Below are 22,555 nucleotides of genomic sequence, written 5' to 3'. Positions count from 1 at the left end.
ATCTCAACAGTAGGCCCACACTAGGTGATCATTATTTACCCCAGAAACAGAGTGATCGTGAATTACCCCGGGTCACCCTATGGGTAGAAACGATCAAAACGAAACAAATATGCATCTGAGCAACCAAATGAGAATAGCTGATGAAAAAGTAGATGTAGAACATTTTCCATATGATGATGCAGGAAAAATATTCAATGCTTTAAAAATTAGAAGATCTTAAAAATTTATTATGATTAAAGAAGCGACTTTTTTTTCAAGACATATTGTGCCTTTTTTTTTTTTAATTTTTAGAAATCTCACTTAACTTTTTGAAATCTTACCATGTTTTTGAGAAAGGGTGAGAAATTCTCACCAATTTTTTTTCCAAGATGAAAACACTCTATACCCACTTTTGTATACCATAATTTTTTCAAGATATAAGAAGTTCCTTGCTAACTAAAATTTACAAGTCCTGTTAAAAAGAATTATTTATATTCTTGCTTAAAAAGTATATTAATTAATGCTGTCTATATGAGAGCCAAATATTTCCTTAAGTTCAGAGGTTGAGTTTTTATGAATAGTATATTAATATTTTATAACACTAAGAATAACGTGATTCTAAGAAATGAGCAAAAAGACAATGACTTTTCACCCTTAACAATTTCACCACCTGTCTAATTGCATCGCTAGGTTTCACTCAGACAGGTTTCCCTGTACAAACAAATAAGAACATTGACAAAGCTTTTATTTAAATTCTAAATAACTATATTTTTAATGAAAATAACATTAGGAACAAATATTTTATACATAACTAAAAAATATAGTTGGATATGCATTTACTTGGAACACATTAGTTGCTTCCGAATCGACTGGTCGCTCACTCATTTTTTAAGTATATTCTCTGAAATTTTCGAAGAGAAATTAATAATAAAAAAGAGCGGAAGAATGTGATAATATAAGCATAAAATAAGAAGAAATTACAAGTACATCAAAATTTTTTCTAAATATTTGAACTGTGGCACAAATACAGATTCAGAGATAAGAAACCAGCATTGGTCATCAAAACATGATTAAAAAGATCATTGATTAACCATCAATCCAGGCAAAGGAAGTTGACTTAGAACGCTTTTGGCTGCTGATTTTGCTCTTCTTAAGATTGATTTACGCCTGCAAACCAAAGTTATTAGTGTTACAGTTACAAACGGATCTAAAGGAATGCACATTTAAAAAGCCATTCTCGCTGAACTCAGTTTACACACTGCTTCAGTAAATACAACATGACAATTAACCAATAAAGATGAAAACGTGGTATAATTGACCAATCAAATGCCTCTATTTATTACAAAGTCGGTCAGCCAAGCGTCTCCTTTTATACAAGTAGCGAGCTATAAGCGCAACCAAGACAGAGCTTCAAAAATGCCCGATCAATAAGGCTCTTCAAATGGAAGATAGATTTCTTCAAATATTCTATATTACCTATAAGTATTTAGAAAATTCTATTTTGTTTACAAATGCATTCCAATTTACGGAGTGTTGACACAGAATGTGATCAACGGACTTTCAATCATCGACGAGAGAAGAGGATCATCAATTTAAGCTCTCATGCTTCCTCAATAAGCAATCAGGGGTGTGTTAAATGTGAACTGTGATAATGTTTCTGAACGACACAAAAATAGTGCTGGCTTAAAACTCATGTGTGTGAATTCTGAGATGCAAACGTGACTTCGTTAGTGAAATACTATACTTCAAAAAAATTTCCCAATCATTTTCTCAATGGCATCTTCAGAATTGCATATGCGGTTTTCTAAAATGCAGTATGAATGCTCTCTTAAGAAAAGGAGAAGTTGATATTCTGTAGTAACTTACTCTACTTTTCAAAAACTGTCCCTAGATTCTGGACATCAGGTGTGTTGAAGTAGGTAACCAACGCTCAAATCTGTACTTAATTGTTAAAAAATTCTTTGCTGAGAAACTATATTAAAACATACTTTCTTACTTATACCGAAGACGACTTTAATAAACCCTATTTGCGTAAAGAAAAAGCATAAAAAAATTGTTTTTGATTTGCCCCTACTTGGATTAAATTTATATGCCTGCATATCCATAATCTTACGAATGTGAAGTGAATTACCATCATAGTAACAGAAACAACATAGAAAGCGCTTTATAAAGTTTATTTCCATGCAGATCTAATTCAAATATTATCTTCTACATACGGTAAAAAAATCGATATGAGTGATAAAATATTTTCTTGCTGACAGAAAATAAAATTCATATTGTGCGTGCATATATCTTTTTCTTTTTATAAAGATTATGTATTTTTGGTTAATTGAATCGAATACATGAAATTGTGCATTATCTGCTTTTTTTTGTGATAAAAAAAAAACAAAAAAGTGAGATAAATTAGTTTAATAGTATCATAGTAATAATTTAGTATCTATATAGTAATAATTAAGTATAGTAATAATTTAGTATCTTGGCAATATAATTTAAATTCTCATATGCGTCTATTAATAAATCATGTGCCTGCTGTAAGGTGATCATATTTCCAAAATATTCTATTTTACTTAAGTAAAAATTTAGTCAAAGTAAGTGACTTGATACAGCATGTTCTTTTTTGTATCATTTGTTATTAAAGGCATAATTTAAATCAGAATAGGTGTCATCCTGTAAGTCAACTTTATTCTAACAAGAGTTTTTCAGGAAAAAGTCTGAGCAAATACTAAAATTCATACTGGTGAAAAATCTTATTCTTGTAGTAAATAAAATAAGGGTTTTTCGCAAGTGTTCATACTGGTGAGAAGCCTTCTTCTTGTAGTATATGTAACGAAATTTTTTCACTAAAAAGTAGTCTGATCAAACACATTCATGTTCATACTGGTGAGAAACCTTATTCTTGTACTATATGTAATAAAAAGTTTTCAAGAAAAAGAAATCTCACTATACACAATCGTGTTCATACTGGTGAGAAGCCTAATTCTTGTAGTAAATCTACTAAGAGTTTTTCAACGAGGAAGACTCTGAAACATCACTGTCGTCTTCATACTGGGGAGAAACCTTATTCTTGTAGTGTATGTAATAAGAGTTCTTCACACAAACGTGGTCTGACAGAACACAGTCGTGGTCATACTAGTGAGAAACCTTATTCTTGTAGTATATGTAATAAAAAATTTTCACTAAATTGTAGACTGATGAAACACAGCCTTGTTCATACTGGGGAGAAACCTTATTCTTGTACTATATGTAATAAGAGTTTTTCAATGAAAGGTACTCTGAATCAACACTATCGTGTTCATACTGGGGAGAAACCTTATTCTTGTAGTATATGTAATAAAAGTTTTTCATATAAAGATAGACTGAAAATACACAGTCTTGTTCATACTGGCGAGAAGCCTTATTCTTGTAATATATGTAATAAGAGTTTTTCACAAAAACGTAGTCTGACTGAACACAGTCGTGGTCATACTGGTGAGAAACCTTATTCTTGTAGTATATGTAATAAAAAATTTTCACTAAATTGTAGACTGATGAAACACAGCCTTGTTCATACTGGTGAGAAACCTTATTCTTGTACTATATGTAATAAAACATTTTCACGAAAAAGAAATCTCACTATACACGGTCGTGTTCATTCTGGTGCGAAGCCTTATTCTTGTACTATATGTAATAAAAGTTTTTCTCAAGAAAGTAATCTGAATCAACACTGCCGTGTTCATACTGGGGAGAAACCTTATTCTTGTAGTATATGTAATAAAAGTTTTTCACATCAAGATAAACTGAAAATACACAGTTTTGTTCATACTGGTGAGAAGCCTTATTCTTGTAATATATGTAATAAAAGTTTTTCACAAAAACATAGGCTGACAGAACACAGTCGTGTTCATACGGGTGAGAAACCTTATTCTTGTAGTATATGTATTAAAAAATTTTCCCTAAAATGTAGTCTGACGAAACACAGTCTTGTTCATACTGGTGAGAAACCTTATTCTTGTACTATATGTAATAAAACATTTTCGCGAAAAAGAAATTTCACTATACACTGTCGTGTTCATACTGGTGTGAAGCCTTATTCTTGTGCTATATGTAATAAAAGTTTTTCTCAAGAAAGTAATCTGAGTCAGCACTCCCGTGTTCATACTGGTGAGAAGCCTTATTCTTGTAGTATATGTAATAAGAGTTTTTCAGAAAGAGGGAGTCTGAATAAACACAGTCTTGTTCATACTGGTAAGAAGCCTTATTCTTGTAGCATATGTAATAAGAGTTTTTCACAAAAAGGTGGTCTGAGAATACACAGTCGTGTTCATACTGGGGAGAAACCTTATTCTTGTAGTATATGTAATAAAAGTTTTTCGGAAAGAGGGACTTTGAATAAACACAGTCTTATTCATACTGGTGAGAAGCCTTATTCTTGTAGTATATGTAATAAGAGTTTTTCAGAAAGATCGACTCTGAATAAGCACAGTCGTGTTCATACTGGTGAGAAACCTTATTCTTGTAGTATATGTAATAAGAGATTTTCAGAAAGAGGAACTCTGAATAAACACAGTCTTGTTCATACTGGTGACAAGCCTTATTCTTGTAGTATATGTAATAAGAGTTTTTCAGAAAGAGGGAATCTGAATAAACACAGTCTTGTTCATACTGGTGAGAAGCCTTATTCTTGTAGTGTATGTAATGAAAATTTTTTACTAAAATGTAGTTTGACAAAACACAGTTTTGTTCATACTGATGAGAAGCCATATCCTTAAAGTTTGTGTAATAAAAAATTTACTACATTTATTTTACTAAAGTTTATGTTATTATAAAAATTTACTAAAACTACACGCAGTAGTGTTCTTACTAAAGAGAAGTCTTATTCTTGTAGTATATGTAGTAAGAGTGTTTTACATTGATTGACTTTGAATAAACACTGTTGTGTGCATACTGGTGAGAAACCTTATTCATGTATTACATATTATAAGAGTTTCTCACAAAAAGTAATGTTACAGATCACAGGCGGTGCTCATACTGGTGAGAAGCCTTATTCTTGTAGTGTATGTAATAAAAGTTTTTCATTAAGAGGTAGTTTGACTGAACAATGTCGTCTTCATAGTGGTAAGAAACTTTATTCATGTAGTATATGTAATAAGGCTTTTTCAAGAAAGAACTATCTAACTAGTCACAGTCATGTTCACGCTATTTAACAGCCGTATGCTTGTTAAAAGTTTTCTTTTTTTTCACTTAAGGTCCATCGAATTTATTGTTGTTTTATTCATACTGGTGAAAAATCTTATTTATTTAATATGTTTATAAAAAAAAAAGAATTTTTAATTTTTCTAAAGCTAACTTTACTGGTGAGAAACCTTTTTATTGTAGTATAATGAATAAGAGTTTTTCTCAAAAATGTCATCTGATTAAATACAGTATTGTTTATTCTATTGACACACCATATTGTGTGTAGTAAAATAGTATTTTTAATAATAGGGATCTAAATGTTTGCATTCATGTTCATATTGTTTTCAATTTACCCCTTGATTACTGGATTATATTACTTTATTTACAACCAGTTATGTTTGATTAAGTTATAAATTGTGATTTATTTTCTTATCATTAGAATCCTGAGTTCAAGTTAATATGTTTTTTTCAATGAAAAAAAAAAGACTTCTAGCAATTTATTAAAATCATTTGTAACATCTTTTATTTAATAAATCTTTTCTAACACACGTTGTACAATTGCTTTTATAAAAGTAGCTGTTGTAATTTTATTACTAAATGTTTTTTTTTCTTTTAAAAAAACGACAAGTGGTAAAAAAAAACCATTTTTAAGTCAATTTGTTTAGATACATAAAATAACTTGTATGTAGCACTTAGGCTACCGGGATACATATTTCTCACAGAAATGATCAATAATATTTAACCAATTTTAAAATCTATTGAGTACTGACTTACTGATTCAAAGTCTCTCATAATATGATTACATCTAAATTTGACTAACTTCAAAATATCTGTTAAATGCAATTTTATTTGAAACCTAAAATCCAGTCTCAAAAATGAAATTAATTTAGTCAAAGATTTAATTCTGGGGTCCCCAACCCTATACCCGTGGGCACCATGACCCCCCTCGATCGATCTAGGTGTGCCCAACCATAAAATATTTCCGTCGATGAAGTTAAATTGCATGATCACCCATTTCAGCTGATCGCCAAAGTTTAGGTTTATAAAACGGCTGGCATTCAAGACAGTGCGATTTCTTTTCCTACAAATTATGGTCATAACGTGCAATTTCATCGCTTCCACGTTAGACATAAAGTCACACTGGGGCTGGTGAACTAGATTTTAAACGATAGGAATTTACTTATTAGTTCATAAAAAGATTGTGTACATTATTGGAGCTATATAACGTATTCGCCATTTTCACCACGCTCAAAAAAAATCTGGCATCCAAGCTCTTGGCGATAGATTTCGTTTGGCAATCACCCATTTCGGCTGATTGCCAAAGTTTAGGGTTATAAAACGGCTGGCATTCAGGACAGTGCGCAAGTTAACTCTACTGCTTCAAGAAAACCGTCGTCCCGCAGTGGACTGATCGTTAAGACACGGTTCCCAGCAGATCACCGAAGTCAAGCATCTCCGGCTGCGGTCAGTGTGTGGGTGGGTGACCACTTTGATCAGCCTGCGTAGGGACCGAGGGTGTGCGGTAATAGTCCTCGTTAAACTGAGCTACCGTAAAGTGCTCGACCTCTCGCGCAGGTCGTCGGTTTCCCGAAGCGGGGGTGCCATCCCCTCCAGAGAGGATCAAAATTGTGATGGCATGTCTTCGGATCATCCTCCGGGATGTTTCCCAGACCGTCGCCAATAGCCCATTGTGCTGCTCTACTGCGACGTAAATTCACAACCAATCAAGAAAACCATCTCCTTTTATACAATCAGCGAGCTGTAAGCGCAACCAAGACTGAGCTCCAAAAATGCCCGTCAGTAATCATCATCAAGAAAAGCGTAACGATTTTAAGGCTCTTTATATGGAAGATGGATATCTTAAAATATTCTATATTACCTATAAATATATAGAAAATTCTATTTTGTTTAAAAATATGTTCTAATTTACGGAGTGTTGACTCAGAATGTGATCAATGCACTTTCAATCATCGTCGAGAGAAAAGGATCATCAATTTAGGCTCTCATTCTTCCTCGATCGCAATCAGGGGTGTGTTAAATGTGAACTGTGATAATGTTCCTGAACGACACAAAAATAGTGCGTGCTTAAAACTCATGTGTGTGAATTTGGAGATGGAAACGCGACTTCGTTAGTGAAATACTATACTCGCAAAAGATTTCCCAATCATATTCTCAATAGCATCTTTAGAATTGCATATGCGGTTTTCTACAATGCAGTATGAATGCTCTCTTAAGAAAATGAGAGGTTGATATTCTATAATAGCTTACTCTACTTTCTATAAACTGTCCTAAGATTCTGGACATCAGGTGTGTTGAAGTAGGCAACCGATAACGTAACCAACGCTCAAATCTGTGCTTAATTGTTGAAAAAATCTTTGCTGAGAAACTATATTAAAACATACTTTCTTACTTATACCGAAGACGACTTTAATAAACCCTATTTGTGTAAAGAAAATCATATATTGTTTTTGATTTGCCCCTACATGGATTAAATTTATTAGCCTGCATATCCATAATCTTAAATAAATGTGAAGTGAATTACCAGCATAGTAACGGAAGCAATATAGAGAGCGCTTAACAAAGGTTATTTCCATGCAGATCTAATTCAAATATTATCTTCTATATACAGAAAAAAAATTGATATGAGTGATAAAATATCTTCTTGCTGACAGTAACTAAAATTCATATTGTGCATGCATATATCTTTTTCTTTTTTTAAAGATTATGTTTTTGGTTAATTGAATCTAATACATGAAATTGTACATTATTCTGCTGTTTCCTGTGATAAAAAAACAAGGTGAAATAATTTAGTTTAATAATATCATGCTAATAATTTAGTATCTATATAGTAATAATTTAGTATCTTGGTAATTTAATTTAAATTCACAAATGCGTCTATTAATAAATCATGTGCCTGCTGTAAGGTGATCATATTTCCACAGTATTATATGTTACTTAAGTAAAAATTTGGTCAAAGTTAGTGACTTGATACAGCATGCTCTTTTTTGTATCATATGTTATTAAAAGCCTAATTTAATTCAAAATAGGTATCATCCTGTAAGTAAACCTTATTCTTTTTATTCTGAAAATGGTTTTTCAGGAAAAAGTATGAGTAAATACTAAAATTCATTTTGGTAAAAAAACTTATTCCTGTAGCATATAAAATAAGAGTTTTTTACAAATGTTCATACTGGTGAGAAACCTCATTCTTGTAATTTATGTAATAAGAGTTTTTCGCAAAAATTTAATCTCACTAGACACAATCCTGTTCATACTGGTAAGAAGCCTTATTCTTGTAGTACATGTAATGAAATTTTTTCACTAAAAAGTAGTCTGATCAAACACATTCATATTCGTACTGGTGAGAAACCTTATTCTTGTACTATATGTAATAAAAAGTTTCACACAAAAATGAAATCTCACTATACACAGTCGTGTTCATACTGGTGAGAAGCCTTATTCTTGTAGTATATCTAATACGAGTTTTTCGATGAGAATAACTCTGAAACAACACTGTCTTGTTCATACTGGGAAGAAATCTTATTCTTGCAGTACATGTGATAAAAAAATTTCACAGAAAAAACATCTCACTACACATGGTCGTGTTCATAATGGTGAGAAGCCTTATTCTTGTAATATATGTAATAAGAGTTTTTCAAGGAGAGGGACTCTGAATCAACACTGCCGTGTTCATACTGGGGAGAAACCTTATTCTTGTAGTGTATGTAATAAGAGTTTTTCAATGAAAGGTACTCTGAATCAACACTGTCGTGTTCAACCTGGGGAGGAACCTTATTCTTGTAGTATATGTAATAAAAATTTTTCACATAAAGATAGTCTTAAAAAACACAGTCTTGTTCATACTGGTGTGAAGCCTTATTCTTGTAATATATGTAATAAGAGTTTTTCACAAAAACGTAGTCTGACAGAACACAGTCGTGTTCATACTGGTGAGAAACCTTATTCTTGTACTATATGTAATAAAAAATTTTCACGAAAAAGAAATCTCACTCTACACGGTCATATTCATACTGGTGCGAAGCCTTATTCTTGTACTATATGTAATAAAAGGTTTTCTCAAGAAGGTAATCTGACAAGACACAGTCGTTTCCATACTGGTGAGAAGCCTTATTCTTGTAGTATATGTAATAAGAGTTTCTCAGAAAGAGGGACTCTGAATAAACACAGTCTTGTTCATACTGGTAAGAAGCCTTATTCTTGTAGTATATGTAATAAGAGTTTTTCTCAAAACGGTAATCTGACAAAACACAGTCGTTTTCATCATGGTGAGAAGCCTTATTCTTGTAATTTATGTAACAAGAGTTTTTCAGAGAAAGGGAATCTGAATTTACACTCTCATGTTCATACTGGGTTGAAACCTTATTCTTGTGGCATATGTAATAAAAGTTTTTCATTAAAAGGTAGTTTAGAAATACACAGTCGTGTTCATACTGGGGAGAAACCTTATTCTTGTAGTGTATGTAATAAAAGTTTTTCACTTAAAGATAGACTGAAAATACACAGTCTTGTTCATACTGGTGAGAAGCCTTATTCTTGTAGCATATGTAATAAGAGTTTTTCACAAAAAGGTAGTGTGAAAATACACAGTCGTGTTCATACTGGTGAGAAACCTTATTCTTGTTGTATATGTAATAAGAGTTTTTCGGAAAGAGGGACTTTGAATAAACACTGTTTTGTTCATACTGGTGAGAAACCTTTTTCTTGTAATATATGTAATAAGAGTTTTTTAGAAAAAGGGAATCTGAATAAACACAGTCTTGTTCATACTGGTGAGAAGCCTTATTCTTGTAGTATATGTGATGAGAGCTTTTCACAAAAAGGTAGTCTGACAGAACACAGTCGTGTTCATATTGGTGAGAAGCCTTATCCTTAAATTTCTGGAAAAAGTCATCTCACTAAATGCGGTAGTGTTCATATTAAAGAAAAGTCTTATTCTTGTAGTATATGTAATAAGAGTTTTTTACATTGAGTGACTCTGAATAGACACTGTTGTGTGCATACTGGTGAGAAACCTTATTCATGTATTACATATTATAAGAGTATCTCACAAAAAGTAATCTTACAGTTCACAGGCGGTGCTCATACTGGTAAGAAGCCTTATTCTTGTAGTGTATGTAACAAGAGTTTTTCATTAAGAGGTAGTTTAACTGAACAAAGTCCTCTTCTTAGTGGTAAGAAACTTCACTCATGTTATGTACGTAATAAAGCTTTTTCAAGAAAGAACTATCTAACTAGTCAGTCGTGTTCACGCTATTTAAAAACCATATGCTTGTTAAAAGTTTTTTTTTTCACTTAAGGTCCATCTAATTTATTGTTGTTTTATTCACACTGGTGAAAAATCTTATTTTTTTCATATGTTTTAAAAAAAAAGAGTTTTTAATTTTTCACAAGCTAACTTTACTGTTTGGTGATTTTGCTGGTGAGAAACCTTTTTATTGTAGTATAATGAATAAGAGTTTTTCTCAAAAATGTCATCTGATTAAATACAGTATTGTTTATTCTATTGACACACCATATTTTTGAAGTCTGTAATAAATTAGTTTTTTTTTTAAATAACAAGGATCTAAATGTTTGCATTCATGTTCATATTGTTTTCAATTTACCCCTTAATTACTGGATTATATTACTTTATTTACAACCAGTTAAGTTTGACTAAGATATAAAATGTGATTTATTTTCTTATCATTTGAATCCTGAGTTCAAGTTAATATGTTTTTTCAATGAAAAGAAAAGATTTCTTGCAACTTTTATTAAAATTATTTGTAGCATCTTTTATTTAATAAATCTTTTCTAACACATGTTGTACAATTGCTTTAATAAAAGTAGCTGTTGTAGTTTTATTACTAAATGCTTTTTCTTTTAAAAAACGACAAGTGGTAAAAAAAAAAATTTTTTAATTCAATTTGTTTAGATACATAAAATAACTTGTATGTAACACTTAGGCTACCGGGATAGATATTTCTCACAAAAATGATCAATAATATTTAACAAATTTTAAAATCTATTGAGTACTGACCTACTAATTCAAGGTCTCTCATAATATGATTACATCAAATTTGACTAACTTCAAAACATCTGTTAAATGCAATTTTATTTGAAACCTAATATCCGGTCTGAAAAATAAAATAAATTTAGTCAAAGATTTAATCCAGGGATCCCCAGCCCTTTGTCCGCGGGCACCATGGCTCCCCTCAATCGATCTAGGTGCTCCCCCTACTTTTGCCTAAGGATGAAGTATTTCCGTTTTCCAATAAATGCTATGCAAATACATACTGAAGTACGCTGGCTTAGTAAAGGCAAAGTACTTGATAGATTTCTACATTTAATTGGAGAAATAAAAAATTATCTTGCAGCCAAAAATCAGACATTTTTAGAACTAAGAGATCCTCTTTGGCTTTAGAAGATTTGTCTTTCATAACGGATGGAATATGTTTTTTTAAATATGAAATATGTTTTATTATTGTTATAGTCCCGCAGTGGACTGATCGTTAAGACACGGTTCTCAACAGATAACCAAAGTCAAGCATCACTGGCTACGGTCAGCGTGCGGATGGGTGACCAGTTGGATCAGTCTGCGTAGGGACCGAGGGTGTGCGGTATTGGTCCTTGTTAAACTGTGCTACCGTAAAGTGCTCGACTTCTCGCGCAGGTAGTCGGGCTACCGAAGCGGGGGTGCCATCCCCTCCGCAGAGGATCAAAATTGTGATGGCATGTCTTCGGATCATCCTCCGGGATGTCTCCCAGACCGTCGCCAATAGCCCATTGTGCAGCTCTAGTGCGACGTAAATTAACAACAACAACAAAGTATTATAAAAGTTTTTTTTTCCTTTAATCATCCTAAATGTTTCAACTAGCCTAATTGTTTAATTTATTTAGTTATTGTGGTTGATTTAATTTTGTTATTTTTTAAATCAATCGTAANTATTTTTTCTAATTTATTATAAAAGCTTTTTTTCCCCTGTAATCATCCTAAATGATTCCACTAGCCTAATTGTTTAATTTATTTAATTATTGTGGTTAATTTAATTTTGTTATTTTTTAAATCAATCGTAAGAGAATGAAATAGGAATTTCTATATCAAATTTTCGTAGGATATTAAGAAGACATAAATCTTTCACGTTGGAGGTAAGCAAATGTTTCTGTTAAATCAATTTGATTTTAGGGAAAACGTGAAAGGTTTGCGCTGTTTTTTCTATATACATTGAGATTTTTTTGTTTATTTATTTAAATGGCGGGCCACTATTCAATTCCCTCTTTGACTGGCCTGTTTGCCAAAACTCTTAATTTTGTCTGTTCTGGATAAAATTGATACAACAAATGTAATTTTATTTTAATTTTACTTACTGCTAATAGACAGAAACAACATATGATTTTGTTTAATAGAGCATTGAAATCAAATGATCATCAGCTAAAAAAATGTTTAAACATGAGAAGAAAAATTGTTTAAAACTCGTGTATGACCAAATTTTCCATGTTTCCCCTAAATATGAAATATGTTTTATTTGTAATATATTTCGTACACGAAATTAATTTATTTAGTTAGCTTATGATTTTATTGTTTATTGATCATATTTGTTTCTATTTTTAACTCCTTTTTGTTGTTATTATGTGTTTAAAGTTAATAAGGCTTCTCAATTTTTTTATTAATAAGGCTTTTAAATTTCCTAATCAAAGTCGAAACAATTTCTTAAAATTATAAATCGAAACTATATATGAAATTTTGACAGCTTTGTTTTTATTTTAAACGTGATGAGCATTTAATTTAATGAAATTAAAATAAATAAAAAAATGGAAAAAATATAAATAAATGACTGAATAAAATAAAAAACTTCGTTGTCATATCATCTTTTAGATAATTTGAGTATTAATAAATTATTTAAAAATGAGCAAATTTTTAGTTTAAAAGGTAAAAAAAATTTTGATTTGTTTAAAAGGTAATTATGCTCCATCATTCGATCATGAGACTTTTTAATATTTGTTCCTAAGGATCAGAATTCTTTTTTATTTTACTTTATTGTAAAAATTATATATGTACTTAATACTTTCATGTGATATGCTGCAGTTTTAAATACCTAAAAGATGATTGAAATTGTCAATTCAAAAAACAATTAATACGCAAAAAAGTAGTAAAAAAATAATTGTCGCAAACAAATTAATATTAAATAAGAACGAAACAAAATTGATATCAAAATATGCTGAATCACATGTGGGACGAAAGACATCGAAACCAATTTGATTGAATATTAAAACTAGAAGGTGTTTCTAAAATCCGGAAATCAATCAGTCTTCAATTTTCTTCTTTTTTTTGTCACGAAATTTATCACGAGCTATTCGTTAGATTAAACATTAACAAATATTTGTCTTTTAAAACCTTTCATTCTATTATAAATATTAATTCTATATTCATTCTATAATAATCTTATAATAATTATTCTATAATTGTAATTGTAAAACTAATTGCTATAAAGCTTTAGTGTGTTCCATTGATATATTAAATGTCTTCCATCGGTGGAACCCCGACATTACGATTAATGTTTATTAAGGTAATTAGGAATATTATAACCCAAAAACAGACTATTTTTAAAATATTTAATTCGAGGAATGTAGATTTTTCATAGTTTTATGATTTTCAATCTTAAATAAGGTTTATATCCGACAGTTAAATTAGCAGTCCTTGTGTTATATCTAGTCTAGTTTTGAATTTATTTTTGGTGCATATACATAAGCTGAAAATGAATAAGATAAGCCGAATTATGGTCAAGTAACCAAATGACTTAATTTATTAAGTTTAAAAAATATCCGCAAGGCAGGTGTGTATATTTGGGGCTGATGATTATGAAATCTAACACATAACTGTGAGATCGTGGGTTCTATTCCATCTGATGACAGTTTTTAATTATTATTTCCTAATACTGAGAAATGTTTTTCTTATTTTTTTAAGTACGCAGGTTAATAGCTAATAATTTAACAATTATTTAAAGAACTGGAAGGCTCCGCTGCCTGTTCATTTTGCTCACTTAACCCTCGTGGTTGCTTCTGCATTCATTGCAGGTTAAGAGGAAAAACGGTTTATTTCCTTTTTTCTCTACAAAAATTACGATTGAATTACCATTTACATTTTGAAGATGATTAAATTTTAGCAAATCAATAAAATTGGAACCTGTCGCAGAGTTATTACTCAATAAAGTTGGACTCGAGGGATAGAGCATCCTCCGAATGAGGTGCACCGAGTTCGAATCCCAGTGATGGCTGATAGATATGAATTCTAAACCCGACTTTTACCGACCACAGTGCTGACGTGAAATATCCTCAGTGGTAGGCGGATCATGGATTAGAGTTCCCTTGGTATTAGACTAACCGTGGGAGGATTTCGTGGTTTTCCTCTCCATGTAACTCAATTGCAGGCTAGTTCCATCAAAACGTCCTCCACAAAGACAAAACTACTACTTTCACTACTTGATCCTGGAGTTCTCTTGTCTTCTGGATTGGTTTTAAAATTTCAAGGCTTGGTAGTTAAACATTGGCTCAAAATTGAGTCAGTCTTTCAGCGGCGATTATAAAAAAAAAAACTAATAATCAAACTGTATTTTTTCTAACTCTTTACATATTTTCTACACACCTTCATAATTTGATGTTTCTAAGTCAAACAGATTTTGACTGCAAAGCAAAATGTATGTCTCACAGGAAATTGATTTTGATGATGTGATAGAAGATTCGCCTCTCAAAAAGCGCGAAAAGTATTGTTACCTTAAATTTTCGATAAAAATAACGTATATAAGCTTTTATAATTAATTTATATGTTTTTACTCTTAAAATAAAATAATTTTTAAAAATTATTTAAAATAANACAAGAAAATTTATTTTCAATGATAAAACAAGTTTTTATAACAAATTTATATTAAAATCCATTCAAAAATACAGCAAAATTATGACGATCTCAACAGCAGTATAATAAAGTTTGTAAACAAATAAGGGTAATGACGTCATGCGAACTGACCAAACCGACCAGAAACCTGGTGCACTTCGTGCGTAACTGGTGACACTGGTTTGAATATTGGAACGATCGGTGCAGTGCACTGGTGTAACTGGTTTTAATATTGGAACGGTCGGTGCGGCAAACCAGTGTAACCGGTTACACCGGTGCGAATATTGGAACGTGCCCAATTGAGAACAACTTTTACGACTACGTCGAATAAGTTGGCACAATATTTGGCGACAACGGAAACTGTTGCCAAGGATATTAAATTAACTCTACTGCTTCAAGAAAAGCATCTCCCTTTATACAATTAGCGAGTTATAAGCGCAACCAAGACAGAGCTCCAAAAATGCCCGTCTGTTACCATCATCAAGAAAAGCGTAACGATTTTAAGGCTCTTCATATGGGATGTCTTAAAATATTATATATTACCTATAAATATATAGAAAATTCTATTTTGTTTAAAAATATGCTCTAATTTACGGAGTGTTTGTAATCAACGCACTTTCAATCACGTCGAGAGAAGAGGATCATCAAATTAGACTCATTCTTCCTCGATAGCAATCAGGGGTGTGTTAAATGTGAACTGTGATAATGTTTCTGATCGACACAAAAATAGTGCGTGTTTAAAACTCATGTGGGTGAATTCTGAGATGCCAGCGCGACTTCGTTAGTGAAATACTATACTCGCAAGAAATTTCCCAATCATTTTCTTAATAGCATCTTTAGAATTGCATATGCTGTTTTCTACAATGCAGTATGAATGCTCTCTTAAGAAAAGGAGAGGTTGATATTCTGTAGTAACTTACTCTACTTTTTAAAAACTGTCCCAAGATTCTGGACATCAGGTGTGTTGAAGTAGGCAACCGATAACGTAGCCAACGCTCAAATCTGTACTTATTTGTTGAAAAATTCCTTGCTGAGAAACTATATAAAAGCATACTTTCTTACTTATACCGAAGACGACTTTAATAAACCCTATTTGTGGAAAGAAAAGCGTAAAAAAATTGTTTTTGATTTGCTCCTATTTGGATTAAATTTATAAGCCTGCATATCCATAATCTCACAAATGTGAAGTGAATTACCAGCATAGTAACGGAAACAATATAGAAAGCGCTTAACAAAGGTTATTTCCATGCAGATCTAATTCAAATATTATCTCCTATATGCAGAAAAAAAATCGATGTGAGTGATAAAATATCTTCTTGCTGACAGTAAATAAAATTCATATTGTGCATGCATATATCTTTTTCTTTTCTTAAATATTATGTTTTTGGTTAATTGAATCTAATACATGAAATTGTATATTATTCTGCTGTTTGTGATAAAAAAACATAAAGTGAAATAATTTAGTTTAATAGTATCATGGTAATAATTTAGTATCTATATAGTAATAATTTAGTATCTTGGTAATTTAATTAATATCACAAAGGTGTCTATTAATAAATCATGTGCCTGCTGTAAGGTGATCATATTTCCACAGTATTATATGTTACTTAAGTAAAAATTTAGTCAAAGTTAGTGACTTGATACAGCATGCTCTTTTTTGTATCATATGTTATTAAAGGCCTAATTTAATTCTGAATAGGTATCATCCTGTAAGTAAACCTTATTCTTGTTATTCTAACAATAGTTTTTCAGAAAAAAGTATGAGTAAATACTAAAATTCATACTGGTAAAAAAACTTATTCCTGTAGCATATAAAATAAGAGTTTTTTTACAAGTGTTCATACTGGTGAGAAGCCTTTTTCATTTAGTATATGTAATAAGAGCTTTCAGAAAGTAATATGACTAAATATAGTCATGCTCATACTGGTGAGAAACCTCATTCTTGTACTATATGTAATAAAAAGTTTTCACAAAAAAGAAATCTGACTATACATAGGCGTGTTCATACTGGTGAGAAGCCTTATTCTTGTAGTATATGTAATAAAAAATATTCACAAAAAAATCATCTCACTACACACAGTCTTGTTCATACTGGTAAGAAGCCTTATTCTTGTAGTATATGTAATAAGAGTTTTTCTCAAAAAGGTAGTCTGACAAAACACAGTCGTTTTCATACTGGTGAGAAGCCTTATTCTTGTAATATATGTAAGAAGAGTTTTTCGGAGAAAAAGAATCTGAATTTACACTCTCGTGTTCATACTGGGGAGAAACCTTATTCTTGTGGTATATGTGATAAAAGTTTTTCACAAAAAGGTAGTTTGAAAATACACAATCGTGTTCATACTGGGAAGAAACCTTATTCTTGTAGTGTATGTAATAAGAGTTTTTCAATGAAAGGTACTCTGAATCGACACTGTCGTGTTCATACTGGGGAGAAACCTTATTCTTGTAGTATATGTAATAAAAATTTTTCACATAAAGATAGTCTGAAAATACACAGTCTTGTTCATTCTGGTGTGAAGCCTTATTCTTGTAATATATGTAATAAGAGTTTTTTGCAAAAACGTAGTCTGACAGGACACAGTCGTGTTCATACTGGTGAGAAACCTTATTCTTGTAGTATATGTAATAAAAATTTTTCACTAAAATGTAGTCTGACAAAACACAGTCTTGTTCATACTGGTAAGAAACCTTATTCTTGTAGTATATGTAATAAAAAATTTTTACGAAAAAGAAATCTCACTATACACGGTCGTATTCATACTGGTGCGAAGCCATATTCTTGTACTATATGTAATAAAAGTGATTCTCAAGAAGGTAATCTGACAAGACACAGTCGTTTCCATACTGGTGAGAAGCCTTTTTCTTGTAGTATATGTAATAAGAGTTTTTCAGAAAGAGGGAGTCTGAATAAACACTGTCTTGTTCATACTGGTGAGAAGCCTTATTCTTGTAGTATATGTAATAAGAGTTTTTCTCGAAAAGGTAATCTGACAAAACACAGTCATTTTCATACTGGTGAGAAGCTTTATTCTTGTAATATATGTAAGAAGAGTTTTTCAGAGAAAAGGAATCTGAATTTACACTCTCGTGTTCATACTGGGGAGAAACCTTATTCTTGTGGTATATGTAATAAAAGTTTTTCACAAAAAGGTAGTTTGAAAATACACAATCGTGTTCATACTGGGAAGAAACCTTATTCTTGTAGTGTATGTAATAAGAGTTTTTCAATGAAAGGTACTCTGAATCGACACTGTCGTGTTCATACTGGGGAGAAACCTTATTCTTGTAGTATATGTAATAAAAATTTTTCACATAAAGATAGTCTGAAAATACACAGTCTTGTTCATACTGGTGTGAAGCCTTATTCTTGTAATATATGTAATAAGAGTTTTTCACAAAAACGTAGTCTGACAGAACACAGTCGTGTTCATACTGGTGAGAAACCTTATTCTTGTAGTATGTGTAATAAAAAATTTTCACTAAAATGTAGTCTGACAAAACACAGTCTTGTTCATACTGGTAAGAAACCTTATTCTTGTACTATATGTAATAAAAAATTTTTACTAAAAAGATATCTCACTATACATGGTCATATTCATACTGGTGCGAAGCCTTATTCTTGTACTATATGTAATAAAAGTTTTTCTCAAGAAGGTAATCTGACAAGACACAGTCGTTCTCATACTGGTGAGAAGCCTTATTGTTGTAGTATATGTAATAAGAGTTTTTCAGAAAGAGGGAGTCTGAATAAACACAGTCTTATTCATACTGGTAAGAAGCCTTATTCTTGTAGTATATGTAATAAGAGTTTTTCTCGAAAAGGTAATCTGACAAAACACAGTCATTTTCATACTGGTGAGAAGCTTTATTCTTGTAATATATGTAAGAAGAGTTTTTCAGAGAAAAGGAATCTGAATTTACACTCTCGTGTTCATACTGGGGAGAAACCTTATTCTTGTGGTATATGTAATAAGAGTTTTTCAATGGAAGGTACTCTGAATCAACACTCTCGTGTTCATACTGGGGAGAAACCTTATTCTTGTAGTATATGTAATAAGAGTTTTTCAAGGAAAGGTACTCTGAATCAACACTGTCGTGTTCATACTGGGGAGAAACCTTATTCTTGTAGTATATGTAATAAAAAATTTTCACATAAAGATAGTCTGAAAATACACAGTCTTGTTCATACTGGTGTGAAGCCTTATTCTTGTAGCATATGTAATAAGAGTTTTTCACGAAAAGGTAGTCTGACAATACACAGTCTTGTTCATACTGGTGAGAAGCCTTATTCTTGTAGCATATGTAATAAGAGTTTTTCACAAAAAGGTAGTCTGACAATACACAGTCGTGTTCATACTGGTGAGAAACCTTATTCTTGTAGTATATGTAATAAGAAATTTTCAGAAAGAGGGACTTTGAATAAACACCGTCTTGTTCATACTGGTGCGAAGCCTTATTCTTGTAGTATATGTAATAAGAGTTTTTCAGAAAGAGGGAGTCTGAATAAACACAGTCTTGTTCATACTGGTGAGAAGCCTTATTCTTGTAGTATATGTAATAAGAGTTTTTCACGAAAAAGTTGTCTGACAGAACACAGTCGTGTTCATACTGGTGAGAAGCCTAATTCTTGTAGTGTATGTAATAAAAAATTTTCACTAAAATGTAGTTTGACAAAACACAGTCTTGTTCATACTGGTGAGAAGCCTTATCCTTTAAGTATGTGTAATAAAAAAATTTCATGAAAAAGTCATCTCACTACATGCGGTAGCGTTCATATTAAAGAGAAGTCTTATTCATGTAGTATATGTAATAAGAGTTTTTTACATTGAGTGACTCTGAATAAACACTGTTGTGTGCATACTGGTGAGAAACCTTATTCATGTATTACATATTATAAGAGTTTCTCACAAAAAGTAATCTTACAGTTCATAGGCGGTGCTCGTATTGGTGAGATGCCTTATTCTTGTAGTGTATGTAACAAAAGTTTTTCATTAAGAGGTAGTTTCACTGAACAAAGTCGTCTTCATAGTGGTACGAAACTTTACTCATGTAATAAGGCTTTTTCAAGAAAGAACTATCTAACTAATCACAGTCATGTTCAGGCTATTTAAAAGCCATTTGCTTGTTAAACAGGGTGCATAGTGTTTTGAAAAAGTGCTTAAAGGTGCTTATTTTCGTTTTTTAAAAGCCCTTAAAGGTGCTTTTTTCAATGGGTGTTTTTAAAAAGTGCTTAATTTTCCCTTTCTCAAAGGGTGTTTTTAAAAAGTGCTTAATTTTTCCTTTTTCAAAATGAGATTTTTCCTTTACCATGTTGATTTTCGCTACGAATCATACAAAAAGACACGGTTCACATTGTTTTGTTCAACGTTTTCACAATTAATTCAATCCCAATCTATTCCGGCGTATTATCAGGCGTAGCGTTTGAAATTCGTTTTACGTGATTCGAAATTTCATGATTTTTGACAATTGACAAAAACAAGGCCAAAAGGTTTTTTTTTGACATGTCGGTTAAAACAATATAAAACCGTCAATTGTCAAAAACTTTCCAATCCTGCCTAATTATGAAATTTTTTTAAAGTGCTTAAAAATATTTTTTGACTGCTTGAAAAGTGCTTATTTTTTGTTGAATTATTTGGCTACGCACCCTGTTAAAAGTTCTTTTTTTTTTTTCACTTAAGGTCCATCTAATTTATTGTTGTTTTATTCATACTGGTCCAAAATCTTATTCTTTTAATATGTTTAAAATAAAAAGAGTTTTTAATTTTTCAAAAGCTAACTATACTGTTTGTGTTTTTACTGGTGAGAAACCTTTTTATTGTAGTATAATGAATAAGAGTTTTTCTCAAAAATGTCATCTGATTAAATACAGTATGTTTTATTCTACTGACACACCATATTTTTGATAAAATGTAATGAAATAGTTTTTTAAATAATAAATATCTACTTTCATGTTCATATTGGTTTCAATTTACCCCCTGATTATATTACTTTATTTACAACCAGTTATGTTTGACTAAGATGTAAATTGTGATTCATTTTCTTATCATTAGAATCCTTAGTTCAAGTTAATATGTTTTTTTCAATGAAAAAAAAATAAAAATATTTCTAGCAACTTTTATTAAAATTATTTGTAACATCTTTTATTTAATAAATCTTTTCTAACACATGTTGTACAATTGCTTTTATTAAAGTGATTGTTGTAATTTTATTACTAAATGTGTTTTCTTTTGAAAAACGACAAGTGGTAAAAAACCCATTTTTAAGTCAATTTGTTTAGATACATAAAATAACTTGTATGTAACACTTAGGCTACCGAGATACATATTTCTCACTAGAATGATCAATAATATTTAGCCAATTTTAAAATCTATTGAGTACTGACCTACTAATTCAAAGTCTCTCATAATATGATTACATCTAAATTTGACAATTTATTTGAAACCTAAAATACAGTCTGAAAAATAAGATAAATTTAGTCAAATATTTAATTCAGGGGTCGCCAACCCTATGCCCGCGGGCACCATGGCTCCCCTCGATCGATCTAGGTGCCCCCGCTACTTGTGCCTGCCTAACGATAAATATTTCCGTTTTCCAATAAATGCTATGCAAATACATACTGAAGTTGGCTGACTCAGTAAAGGCAAAGTACTTGATAGATTTCTGCATTTAATTGGAGAAATAAAAAATTATCTTGCAGCCAAAAATCAAACATTTTTTAGAACCAAGAGATCCTCTTTGGCTAGCAGATTTGTCATTCATAACGGACGTAATGGAAAAACTAAATAATTTGAACTTGGAGCTGCAGGGGAAGGATAAACATGAAGCAAAAATGATAGAGGCTTTAAACTCGTTCAGAGCTAAGCTAGTTTTGTGGATATCACATTTGAAAATGAAGTCTCTTGCGCATTTTCCAAACATGAAAAAAATGATAGGTGACAGTGAAATTGACTTATTAGCAATTGTCATCAGCCTCCAATTGCTTAAAGAACAATTTAAAAAGCGCTTTCAACAATTTAATATCATCGGGCCTTATGATAACTTTTTTGTTAATCCTTTTACCAACCAAATTAACATAACCGNAAAGGTTGTGCACCCCTAGCTTAAAGAACAATTTAAAAAGCGCTTTCAACAATTTAATATCATCGGGCCTTATGATAACTTTTTTGTTAATCCTTTTACCAACCAAATTAACATAACCGTAATAGCAACATACATTTCAGAATTTCTTCAAATAAAGCGATAAGAATTGGAGATAGAAATTGTGGATCTTCAGAATGACATTATCCTCAAAACTATTTTATCTTATGAGAAATTCTGGAATATAGTTAAAGGAATAAATTCCATTCTTAAAAAGAGCATCATATTCTCCCAATTATGTAGCCCTGGCCATCGAAATGCCATACCAAACACCACATTGACTGTATATTATTAATAATTTTTATACTTCGTATGTTTTGAAAGCAATTTAGTAATCATTTATTTACACAAGAATATTAATACTATGTCTACCAACTGTAAATTTATCTTGAAAAA

General features: G+C 31.2%; 4 protein-coding genes across 5 annotated transcripts in view; 3 read left to right on the top strand and 1 right to left on the bottom strand.

Annotated features, from left to right (window-relative positions):
* The window catches only part of LOC107451466 (dehydrogenase/reductase SDR family protein 7-like), a 25,152-nt gene extending 24,052 nt beyond the window's left edge, over positions 1–1,100 (bottom strand). The window contains exons 1-2 of one of the 2 annotated variants that reach the window (XM_016067566.4): positions 967–1,100; positions 820–880 (exon numbers count right to left, since the gene is read on the bottom strand). In XM_016067566.4, coding sequence (XP_015923052.1) covers positions 820–864 — 45 coding nt within the window. In that variant the 5' untranslated portion in view covers positions 865–880; positions 967–1,100. Of the gene's footprint in view, positions 1–791; positions 881–966 lie in introns of those variants that run through there. The other variant, XM_043044496.2, reaches the window with a different exon arrangement.
* A 1,650-nt stretch (positions 1,101–2,750) lies between these two features.
* On the top strand, positions 2,751–5,681 carry LOC107451461 (zinc finger protein 845; the record flags this gene model as incomplete). Its single annotated transcript, XM_043044495.2, has 1 exon — positions 2,751–5,681. A coding segment is annotated over one exon (1,977 nt), but the record flags the coding sequence as incomplete, so codon positions are not given.
* LOC139426808 (zinc finger protein 32-like) lies at positions 4,959–8,583 on the top strand. The gene is made up of 2 exons (XM_071186891.1): positions 4,959–5,073; positions 8,303–8,583. The coding sequence occupies exons 1-2, from the start codon at positions 4,959–4,961 to the stop codon at positions 8,581–8,583; spliced, it is 396 nt and encodes a 131-aa protein (XP_071042992.1).
* Positions 6,623–21,188, top strand: LOC107451462 (zinc finger protein 721-like). Its single transcript, XM_071186890.1, has 3 exons — positions 6,623–10,023; positions 10,138–10,325; positions 16,901–21,188. Exons 1-3 carry the CDS (start codon positions 8,624–8,626, stop codon positions 19,762–19,764), a joined length of 4,452 nt encoding a protein of 1,483 aa, XP_071042991.1. The 5' UTR covers positions 6,623–8,623; the 3' UTR covers positions 19,765–21,188.
* Positions 21,189–22,555: the final 1,367 nt, after the last annotated feature.

This window comes from Parasteatoda tepidariorum, chromosome 10, assembly GCF_043381705.1.
Source record: "Parasteatoda tepidariorum isolate YZ-2023 chromosome 10, CAS_Ptep_4.0, whole genome shotgun sequence".
NCBI classification, from domain to species: Eukaryota; Metazoa; Arthropoda; class Arachnida; order Araneae; family Theridiidae; genus Parasteatoda; species Parasteatoda tepidariorum.
The sequence above is the reverse complement of the archived record's forward strand: the minus strand, read 5'-3'. Positions and strand labels throughout refer to the sequence as shown.